The sequence below is a fragment of the Magallana gigas genome, chromosome 8, assembly GCF_963853765.1.
Source record: "Magallana gigas chromosome 8, xbMagGiga1.1, whole genome shotgun sequence".
Lineage (NCBI taxonomy): Eukaryota > Metazoa > Mollusca > Bivalvia > Ostreida > Ostreidae > Magallana > Magallana gigas.
In genome coordinates this window covers 16,368,468-16,381,115 of record NC_088860.1, presented here as the reverse complement: position 1 = coordinate 16,381,115, position 12,648 = coordinate 16,368,468, and the positions used below count along the sequence as shown (strand labels likewise).

The 12,648-nt window shown below is 33.6% G+C and overlaps 1 protein-coding gene across 6 annotated transcripts in view; it reads left to right on the top strand.

Moving 5' to 3' along the window:
* The window catches only part of LOC105348855 (Kv channel-interacting protein 4), a 101,283-nt gene that overhangs the window by 15,628 nt on the left and 73,007 nt on the right, over positions 1-12,648 (top strand). The window contains exon 1 of one of the 6 annotated variants that reach the window (XM_066067851.1): positions 10,691-11,083. The exons of 4 other annotated variants lie outside the window; for them this stretch is intronic. In XM_066067851.1, coding sequence (XP_065923923.1) covers positions 10,918-11,083 — 166 coding nt within the window. In that variant the 5' untranslated portion in view covers positions 10,691-10,917. Of the gene's footprint in view, positions 1-10,690; positions 11,084-12,648 lie in introns of those variants that run through there. One more of the 6 variants, XM_066067852.1, reaches the window with a different exon arrangement.

Below are 12,648 nucleotides of genomic sequence, written 5' to 3'. Positions count from 1 at the left end.
CTTTCATATGCTCGGTCGATAGCTATCCTGCAAGGCAAAGAAACTAGAGTCATCACTTATTCATCCTCATAGATGAGATTTTATGTCGAATATTTCTATCTGACGCAAGCAGCTCCGGTCCCCAAACATTAAATAAGCCCACCAATTTCCCATTCTTTCAGTAGTTTATTTCTTCATCAGCTTTAAGAAGGAAGTCAAATAAATTCCACATTGCACACTGTTTGAAATGCAAAGACGTGAAATGATTGAGGATATAAAAGTTAATAATGTTTAAATACCAATTATTTCTATTAATTGTAACGTCAAGAATTTCACATTTTTTAAATGGTTGTCTCAATCGTTTGTGTAAATAACCAGTTGATGGCAACTGAATAAGCTCTAAGCTCTATAGAAACTGCAAGATAAAAAGGAATTCTCAAAAGAATAAATCTTGAAAGCAATATGCAATCTTTAAAAATAAACCATTACAATTTACTATATGATTGAAATACTTGTTTGTGAATGCTGATAATCACATTTTTCCTCATTTTTCATGAGATGAAAAATAAAGATTGTTTAGTATGAATGAATACATTGAGCTTTTAAGAGGGGACGCGGTAAAAGCTGATGTAAAGAAGTGTTCGGTATATTGGAGACATTTGGGACAAATTTACTCAAAACTCTTGGCTAAAATTAATCTCTTGACGTAATCTGTAAATTGGTTGACGCTTTTTCTTTCAGTGACATTTTCAAATTAAGTTAGCACTGATGTCAACTTCTGATTCTTTGTTGCTGTAATAATTTCGTTGCAGACCAATTTAATTTCAGAATAGAGTAAGTAAAATTTGAATTATGAATACCCCCCCCCCCTTCCCTTCCCCCGGCCCGGCACAATTCTCTTGTGCTGTCACATAACTCGCATACCATATTTTGGGAACTATCATTTTCCATTAAGTGTATGGCATTAAAAAATGAAATCATTTTGAAATCGGATTTGATTGTTGCGTAAGATCTCTAGTATTTTTGCTTTTTTTGGCTAGTTTCACTATAGTATTTGCTATCCAGTGACTGGATATATCATATATGTATAATATATACACATGTATTAACCGAAAAAATGGATAAAAGATGGCTACATTCTAAACATACTAGTACATGTATTGATCTGGATGTTTCACGTGTAACCCCCCAAATATCAATTCAAATCAAAATAAAATCAAATGCTTCAATCATACTGACATCTTCGCTAGCCAAGGGTTTCCGATATGTACTACTCTTCTCACATACGTAGTGTATCGGAAATCCTTGGCTGGCGAAGATGTCATACTGATTAATAAATACTGTGCGTGATGTTGGAACCCATGCCCTAATTTTTGCCCTCTTCAGCCCAGAGAGGTTATAGTATAAACAATGAACATTAAAACTTCCTCATACATAAACGTTTTTTCATCCATGTCAACTTCACCTGATGAAAATCTCTTTTCCCGCCGTAGAAATCTATCGTATTGTATAAGCGTACATTGGACATACACACCCAAATTGTGACTTACCTTCGACCCCAGGAGTAAATTAGGTTTAACCTAATCCCTGGCAATCATGCTTTAACGAAGTATATTTCATATATAGGGAAGCCTTTGTAAAAAAAAAAAAAAATTATAGCTACTAGTGAATAGAATTCGGAAGGGATGTAAAGGGTGAGGGTTGACCCCCCTCAACTGAACAAATTTGAACTCCCTTTTAACCAAGTATGCTTTCTTCTAAGTTTGGTTAAAATTAACTTGGTTGTTATGTAGAAGAATTTGAAAATGTCAGAAGTTTAAAAGACGGACGTGGGTAATTGAGCTCAGGTGAGCTAGAAATCAATTGCATGTTTTTACCCATTGATAACATTCGACACTCGATGAGTAAAATAACAAAGATTAAATGGTTGTTATCATGAAATTCAAGCTAGAGATATAATGTTTTTGAGCTTTAGCGTCAAAGAGGCAATAGGAAAAAAAACTGATGTAAAAGTTACACCATTTGAACCTATAACAGTTGATTTACTACAGGACACGGATTACCAATCTGGTAGTAAATTATGACATCAAAGTCTGGCCTTTAAAGATATGATATTGCAACAAATGAATATTTTATATGGGATATGGATTTTCTTACACTCCGCAGATGTTTTACGTGAAATTTACACCGTCCCTTAACTATTCAATATTTTTTCTTAACAAGCGTATATGCTATTTTGCACGATTCTTACGCATGGGCAGTTTTAGTATTGAATGACTGGAACTGAAAATAATAAAATAAAACAATCTTGTCACAGTGTTCATGACCATGCTCTCAAGCTTGGCAAGGTTTTTTTTTCAGATTCACCCAATGGGGACGTAAACATAAACGAACAATTATCTGAAACAATTTGTTTGCTTTTCATCTTTCTTTTTTATGAGGAGAATGCGAAGGGGGTGTTCGATTTATTTGTTACAATATCAAATAGTATGCCACATATTGATCATCAGATTAGCTTAGCGGTTACGTAATCGGATTAGTGAGAGGCCCTTTTATCCTGATAATGTGCACAATTGCTGAAGTTAAAAGTTGTATATCTGTTATAGGCCTGGATGAGGCGGATGTGTAATTACTTGCGTGATAATGTCTGACATCTGAGGATGTCGATGGCGTTTCTTTCTCGCGGCCTGACTCTAAAATAGAATGAACAATGTAAATTCTCTTGGTGCAGTAATAGGGTCAATAACAGTCTTGTTAAATTTGCAGATTTGACTTGTAAATTGGAAACGTGATAATTCTGCAAGTTGTTCTTGCGTCAGTGCTGCATCTAATTTTGTTAGACGCACAATTTACACATTATAGAAAATGGAAAACGAGCAATGCCGGTAATTAGAAAAGCGAGGTTTAGCAATTTGAAAAAACAAGGAATAAAAATATCACAGAGAAATTAAAATAAGTTCTCATTCTCTTCACTACAGTATATATACAAGAATTGCTTGAAAAAAATTGAAAGGGTTTTATATAGTCACAAAAACAGACGAATAACTCTCTCTGGTACCAAGCAGTGACATTATTTACTGAAATAAGTAAAAGTCTGATTAAGGGAAAAAAGGAAACAACACAGAAACGTAGATACAATGTACACTTTACCGATTCTCATTGAAAGAGCCCTCGCTGGCTGTTGTGTGAGAACCAGTAGCGCTCAATGCATTGACCATGTCTACTATCAATCAAAACTGCCAATCCAAACTACACGCGTCCCTAGACGTTCATCTATGTATACGCCGTATTCACCACTGGCACTTGATTTTTTTTTTTGGGGTGCATAGCTCTTACACAGACTTGACGGCGAAAAATATCAATGATTCCAGCAATACTCTACTTGCAGAGCTTCGTAATTCGGTTCGTAATTCCGATGTGCCTCTGATGAAAAAGGGTGCATGGAATGCTACGATGAATTCGCTTGGAGCTTTATTGTGATAAACGAGTGTGATTTTATTAGCACCGACTCTGATTTTGTCTATTTTTACATCTTTGGTCGATACTAGCGGAAACTTGCCAATTTTTTCTATTACTCTTTATTGATGATTTCTCAATAATATTTGAAATATATCACCGTGTTACAAAATACTTGACCCATACTCTCGTTATGACCAACCTTTCTTAAATCAAATAAATATACATTAAAAATTTCTCCCACAATTGTTCGTGTTTGACCTCATTTTATCAATGAACCGTGTTGCAACCACTATTGCAGACCCGGTATTAACAATACAAGTTAAACAAAAACTTTTATATAATGTATTCTCTCGGTGAAAATTTTAGAATGAACCTTAGTTATGTACAATGTTATTAATAATAATAATTTTAATATTTTAAATGTTAAACAATTTGACTGTGTATTTCAAGGCTTATATATACAATAGAAAATATGATGACCAAGTTCAAGTTCATTCATCAATTACTTAGAACACATTATATGTGGTATTTAAGGTACATATAATAAACATACATTTTAGATTTATGACAAGGTCAGCAGAGTACAATTTATGAAAAAAATAAAAATAAACAAAACAACTAAAACAATTAATGAAAAAATATTTACAACATATAGGTTTCAGTGGGTTCAGTAAGACAAACTAACTCAAAGATTTTTAAACATAACTATACATAAGTTTTTAAATGTTTTAATTTTACTGTTTGACATAATCTCATGAAATTTAATATCATTAGGTCTTGTGTAGTAACTCCTTTGTAATAGTTGACAAGGAACTGCAATTTTTAATTCGTTAAACAAAATTCAAAATCTTTTGTTATATTAAGTACTAATTAATCCATCTGCCAGAGTCTACTGGAACGCGACTATTTGCGGCTCAAAATTCAAAAAATGGTTCTAACTGAATTCCGAAGTCTATTTTGTATTTTCTGTATATCTTATCTTAGATAAGGTAAGCATATCTCTCGACATCGATTTAAGAGATTAATCAGATCTTACGTTCATTCTCAAATGCATTTTGAAGTGTTCTGCAGAATGTTAGAGTTTCAAAGAACTTTTGAAAGTTCAATACTAATCAATACTTCAGCGGATTTCCATTGGTCTAAGGGACATAACTCTATCAGAGTTAATAAGACTGTGTTCATGAGATATAAATTACGGGAGATATCTGATGTGTAGATTTTAAGAATACCAGGTGACATCAACCCAACATTAAGGATAATTTCTCTTTTTTTACATGAGGGTGTGATTTATTCCTGAACTGAAATTCTTATCTCTAGTACGAGAATACATGTTTTCATGGAAAGCATTGACCATTCTCACTCTCTTTTATTATAAATTTATCACCGAGATCCGGTACTCTGTGTGGTATCGTACTTGTATAACGATTATCGTATCGTACGTGTATAACGATTATCGTTATCCGATACTGAACATTGGGATCGCATACATTTTAATGGATTATCTTGATTCGTTGACAAAATTCGCGATCTCAGACAAATATATGGATTATTGAACATTGCTGCTAAGTGTAATTGAAAACGTAATAATGGATTATTACATCCCGACACTTAATTATCACGTACAATGATTATCAATATCTGATATTGAACAAAGAAATCATGTATTGTACATGCATACGGATTATCCTGTTAAGATATTAAACAATTTTAAAAGTAGCTTATCTTTATTAGTTATATGAAGTAATTGTGCAGTGACTGCAGATTATCATGTATTGTAGCACTTGTGTAGTACAGAATATCCTAATCCAATATTGGGCATACTAATCACGTATATTTTTGTACATGTGTATGTATACAAATTATCCTTATCCAATGCTAGGCATAGTAATCACGTACATGTTTACATGTATACAGATTATTTTTATACAATATTGGGCATAGTAATTACGTACATGTTTACATGTAACCGGAGTATTCTTATATAATGTTTGGCATAGTAATCACGTACATGTTTACATGTATACGGAATTTTCTTATGTAATACTGGGCATAGTTATCACGTACATGTTTACATGTAACTGGAGTATTCTTATGTAATGTTGGGCATAGTTATCACGTACATGTTTACATGTATATGGAGTATTCTTATGTAATACTGGGCATAGTAATCACGTACATGTTTACATGTAACTGGAGTATTCTTATGTAATGTTGGGCATAGTTATCACATACATGTTTACGTATATACGGAACATTCTTATGAAATGCTTGGCAAAGTAATCACGTACATGTTTACATGTAAACTGAGTATTCTTATGTAATGTTGGTCATAGTAAACACATGTTTACATGTATACGGAGTATTCTTATGAAATACTGGGCATAGTACTAGTAAGCACATACATTATACATGTAAACAGATTACCCTTATCCAATACTAGGCATAGTAATCACATGCATGATCATTGTACATGTATACGGAATATTCTTATGTAATACTGTTCAAAGTAATCACAAACATGTTTACATGTAACTGGAGTATTCTTATGTAATACTGGGCATAGTAATCATGTACATGTTTATGTGTATACGGAATATTCTTATGTAATGCTGGGCAAAGTAATCACGTATATGTTTACATGTAAACGGAGTATTCTTAGTAATGTCGGGCATAGTAATTACGTACGTGTTTACATGTAAACGGAGTATTCTTATGTAATATTGTGCAAAGTAATCACATACATGTTTACATGTATACGGAATATTCTTATTTAATGCTGGGTAAAAAAAATCACATACACGTTTACATGTAAACGGAATATTCTTATGTAATACTGTGCAAAGTAATCACATACATTTTTACATGTAAACGGAATATTCTTATGTAATACTGTGCAAAGTAATCACATACATTTTTACATGTAAACGGAGTATTCTTATGTAATACTTGGCATAGTAATCACATAAATGTGAAAACATGTATATGGAGTATTCTTATGTAATACTGGGCATAGTTTTCACGTACATGTTTACATGTATATGGAGTATTCTTATGTAATACTGGGCATAGTTTTCACGTACATGTTTACATGTATATGGAGTATTCTTATGTAATACTTGGCATAGTGATCACGAACATGATAACATGCATATGGATTATTCTTATAACTATTGGGCATAGTAATCACGTACATGTTTACATGCATATGGATTACTCTTATGTAATGCTGGGCAAAGTAATCACATACATGTTTACATGTAAACGGAGTATTCTTATGTAATACTGGGCATAGTTATCACGTACATGTTTACATGTATATGGAGTATTCTTATGTAATACTGGGCATAGTTATCACGTACATGTTAAAATGTATATGGAGTATTCTTTTGTAATACTGGATATAGTAATCATGTACATGTTTACATGTATATGGAGTATTCTTATGTCATACTGGGTATATTAATCACGTACATGATTACATGTTTATGGATTATTCTTATAACTATTGGGAATAGTAATAACATACATGTTTACATGCAAACGGAGTATTCTTATGTTATACTGGGCATAGTTATCACGTACATGTTTGCATGTACTGAACATATTTATACGATAACGAATTATGCAATCACTGACATGTTTACAGAATATTCTTCTCCAATACCAAACATTGCAATTTGTACGTGTATGTACATTGTACATGTTAACAGATTAAGTGGGTTTAATGGTCTTACCCATTTTTAAACTCTATTAATCTTATTAAGAAGAAGAGTTCTGACAAAGAAAAAAATTCAAACTTTACAGCAAAGCTTTGTATAATTTTTCTTCACTAACAATAGTTTATAGCTTCCTTAATATTATCTTTATATTAGAATTTCCTGGTCCGGAACTGAGTAGTGTAATTAAATTCAAGCTCACGGATTATTCTGAACATATGTATGATGAGCATCAATCCATTCATTGTTCATTTTTATATCCTCTACACACATTATCCTGAGTCATCATTAATGATTAATAGTAATGTAACCGTTTTTACTACACGGATAATATGTAAGAGTTGTTGCCCGTGACCCAGTGATGATGGCTCGCATCGGTTTATCTATCCGGGTATTATTGGTCAATTTCTTATTTCATATACTTGATTCTTTCCCAACAAACTCATTTTTAATGAAGTTTATTTAGGAAATCTATGAAAATCTATTAAGTAATCACAGAAAAATATGTTCAATAAAGTAAATGTAAAATAAGAATTATTATTTTCAGGAATTTTGATATTTTGAGAAGTGGACAGGCATAGCCTACATCCACGAAGTGGATGTAGGCTATGCCTGTCCACTTCTGAAAAAGAATATTAAAATTCCTGGATGTAGGCTATGCCTGTCCACTTCTCAAAAGAGAATAGAATTTTAAGAGTGTCAATATGTTTTCTTATTGAAACAAAAATAACAACGACGAAGATAATGATGAGGGTTTAGCCACAGGGTGATGATATCATACAATAAATACAATTTTTAATCGCAGTAATGTTCTCGATACATACAGGAATTGTCTGCAATGATTAGGTCACATGGGGACTCTAGTTTAAACACGTGAGTTCACCTCAAGGACAAACCCCAAATACATCACAACGATCCAATCAAATCAACGATCATACATGTAGGTCACCACTGGCAGTAATCAGTTTAGAGTCGTCACTTGACAATTTATTCACTTTTTGGCCTCGATAACAATGAAAAAAAAACCACCCATATTTTTGCGTGTTAAATATGGAGAGAGAGAGAGAGAGAGAGAGAGAGAGAGAGAGAGAGAGAGATCTCAATGCTGGCATCGGCTCACTTGTGTATCTTTGTTATTCATTTATTGATGGTGATGCAAAATAGATCTAAGTTGTCGCCAGAATAAGATTAGCGGCGAGAAAAATTCTAGAAACACGGTTTGTGTTGAAATTGAGGCGATATGATCCGATCACGAACATCGATAAATAATAGATATACTGGGGGGTAATGAAACATTATCCTTGATGAGTACATGCTATAAACTACAGTAAAACTGAGGATAGAAAAAGGTCAGTTCGACCTGTACCTGTTCCATCCAGCTAAGTGTCACGCTTTTTAACAGTTGTTCAAAGCTAAACAAATATTTTATAACCAGTCAAAAATCAAAGACAAAGCACTAAGAAGCAATAATGACACGTGATAAAAATTTAGGATGAAGATCGTTAATTCATAAATACATGTATAATGAAAAATGAAATCAGTTCCACATATAGTTACACATGGCAGGTGTGATGCACATCTCTCTCTCTCTCTCTCTCTCTCTCTCTCTCTCTCTCTCTCTCTCTCTCTCTCTGGAATCTGAACTGAAAATCATTCCTAAAATTTCCAACCTTGATTTAAAAAATCAGGAAGTACGCAAAATACAAAGAATCAAGACAGTCTTGAATATTGAATGGACATTTCAGGGAAGGGATTAATTTCCCAGTCGTCTGGATCCATTTTGACTTAGGCAAAATTGATCGCGCAGTTTGCGATCCACAATATGCATATAAAAGAGAAAAGATAAGCCACTCGCGAGACTACTAGAAGACAGATCTGAAGAAATAACAATCAAACTTGCCTCATTTTTTAAATCAAATCTTCGGAGCACCTCAGTGTGTCAACGGGTCATGTGACTCACTGCCTCCAAGGATTTGTTAATGGATAGGTAAAGCTGCAGACAACATAGTGTCCCCAATTGAGGAACAGAAATGTCAGTGTTTAAAAGCTCAATGGTTTTTGTTCACATTAAAATCTATTTGATTAATTGAAGAAAATAGTCGAAGCAAAAAAAAAATAAGTTCTTAGTACACCCAGAGGACGTAATTATGCTCATTTATCCAGACAATACCGTGTAAATTATAAGACTTAAAGGTGCTGAGTTAAAGGAAATTTAATATCTTGTTCCTTTTCGGAAGTTTAAACAAGATCGATAGTTTTTCAAAAACGATTAAAGGATACAATTGTGAATTACCTTTACGACTTTTGAGATGAAATAGAAATATTTAATGTATTTTATGAAAAATATATACACGGTTTTAGAAACTGCAACTGACACAAAATACGTTTAGATAAAACAAAACCCCAAAAAGTTCACGTCCTGTTCAAAACTAGTATATTCTTGTAAAAACAAAATACCCCGTAATAATCGTGTGAAAGACGGTCTTTCTTTTAGACTATGCCAAATAAAAACTAAATAGTCCCACTAGTCGTAAAAAACCCCAACACTCGTTGTTAACTTCCATTTCACATTTGGATAAGAATATGTTGGGAAAAAAAATGCAAGAAACACAAATTCCAATCAATATGATTATATCTTCTTTGTTTTAATTACTTTTTAAAAATGAATATGCCCTTAATAACTCCGCACTATCATCGGTATAAGGAGAGTGTGACAAGCAGTGCGAGGAGCTCCGAGTGGGACTTCTGTCGTATCCATCAACCACTGCTTTCTGACAAACGGTCATTGATCTAATATGATAGACTCACTCAGAAGTTACATATTTGATTAAAATGTGTCGCTTTATCACTGTAGATGAAACGTCTATGAACTGCACCAAAATTTTGGTCTCTTGAAGAGTTTTCTATGGCACAACATGTTCTGTTTGATAGAGAAAAATTAGTAAGCTTTTATGTATATTGATATATTAATTGAGGCGTCTAAATTTTTTAAACCCATATAAATGAATCAAAGGAGGACAGTAGATCTTTCTTAATCTAATAATTCTGAAACTCATGACAGAAAAATTAACCATTGTGAAGATATAGCAGCTATGCAGTACTGAAACATATTCTGTGCTCATGAGCTGCTCATCATCTTTATGTGTGAAGATCAAGACGGGCAAACATACTAGCTCCACACCCCTGGGGTTCTAATGAATGCCAGGAGACCCCCTTTGTCATAAACTAGTGATGAAAACGAGGCTCTGGTTTTACAAACGATGACATGTGGTCCTAATAGGCGCAACATCTTGACGAGGAGTCAAAATTTAGGAGACCGTGATGTAGACGACAGCTATAGAGTCCCAGGGTCATCGGTGGTGGAATATATAAACAGTAACGTAAAGGGATCTAAGCTCATTAATATTTAATATTCAATGCCTGCCAGGAATGCTGTTAATTTTTCTACTGGACACTTTAAATTTTGCAGTCACTGAATCAAAGAGCGGAATTTTTAAAAAGAGGAATACTACTTTGATGATAACAAAGCAAAGAACTGTTGAAGCGAGAGTGTAGTAAGGAAGGGAAAAAAATGTTTGGATTCTGAGATCGATCGGCTATAATTCTATAAGCGATACCCTCCTGCCACAGAAGGGTAAATACCTTATTTGGTCTTTTAACTATCATGTTAAAGAGCATGATGGAGAGTCTGTACTCATTTTCCCGGAAATAAAAACCTTTCAAGATCATCACGGCTCGTTAAGTATAATTGTGTACATTCGAAATGGCGGGAAATGGGATTAGGAATTGTAAGAATGAAGAAATGAAACTTTTGGACGGAGATGTTCAGAGAGGCGAGAAGAAGGGGACGTTTTTACAGAGGTTCATTAACACGTACCGCTACAAGTGTTGTCTGCTTAATTGGATTATTCTTCTCTTTTGTTCCAAAGGTAAGCCTGTTGATGTGTCGCGATGACGTAAATAGAGACAAACTCTAATGTCCACATACCTTTCTTCAGGTATACCAATTCAGCTATTCCACATACCCATTTATATACCCACACTGTGTTTACAAAGGTGTGTATTTTTACGTGGTTGTCGGCAGTAAAAATCACTTAAAAAGCATATTGTTTACCGACACAAATGTGAATTTGAGCCTTGTAATGATTAAATTATGAACTGCTATTTCTATATCGTCACACTTAACCTGACCTAACTTTATGTTCTATAGATTGTGACGATTTTTGACATAAGAAAAATATAATTAACAAAGGTTTCGCATGTTTTAACCAAATTAAATAAACATGTATATATATCAAACTATGCCTCATTGCAAAATCAGCACAGACCTGAACAAACTACATGTACATGTATTAGCGACTCTCATGATCATATCTATATTGCGTTTAAAAAAGATGTTGTCCTTCGCCCAAATAAACTGTTGTCTTGTGTTTGTAAGATCTTAATTCCATCCAACATGTCCTAAGATAAAAGCAGTCCATTGTCATATTATGTTCAAAATCGGAGCATTTGGTTGATGTTTATACTCCTGTATTGGCGTTTGGCCTACTTAATAACGGCAGTCAATAGAGTATTTTCAGTGGGAATCTATTTACAAAATTTAATAACATTTAATGGCTGTAAACATTGACCGCCGGACTGCCCGCAGTCTTGTAATGTTGTAATGTTGCAGGGATCGATACAGGTAGTGTTCTGTGGCCGGGGTCAGCATCATCGATCATCGATCAATCGATCATATCTGGACATTAAACTAACATTTACTTACTCTAATTAATATTCATAACATAATAAGTAGCATTGATGTTCTTTATTAATGTATTCATTAATGTATGATCTTTAGAAATTTTCTAAATCCATCGTTCTAGCATTGGTTTTTTAAAATATTGCTGAATTCTGTAAGTTTGCGTTGGCTGTCATTTTGACTTTGTGTTCTATACTCTAATGATGTAGTATCGGAAGAAACAACGTTGTTATTATTCTAGAAATCAGTTGATGATGAGCCATACTTTACACAAAAACAAGACAGAGCTTAAACTGTGCACTTTTGCTATCAGATCGACTTTTGGCTGGTAATCGCTTTACCAACGAGATCGTAATGAAATTGCATGACGATGTTGCATTCAGCAGATTAACCACACTGGAAGATGCACTGCTTAAAAACAATGGGAATGTGAAGCATCAAACAACCTGCAATGCTACAAGTACCACATGCCAAATGATATCATCGGGGTTTAAACCTTGCTTCGGATACTATGAAAACAGAATGGCACTATCTAATTGCTGCATCTATCGAGCTAATCTATAATCTTAACATTCAGTTGTTTTCTTTTCTGTGCACTGAACGTTTTATGCAATTTCATCCAAAGTTGTTTTTTTAGACAACGTTTTGCATCTCTTTTTGGCAAACTGAATATAAGATGAGTTTCTCCATTACGCATTGCAGATACTTGCATTACATTGTAAACATTATAAAACGGATATTGAATATAAGGAC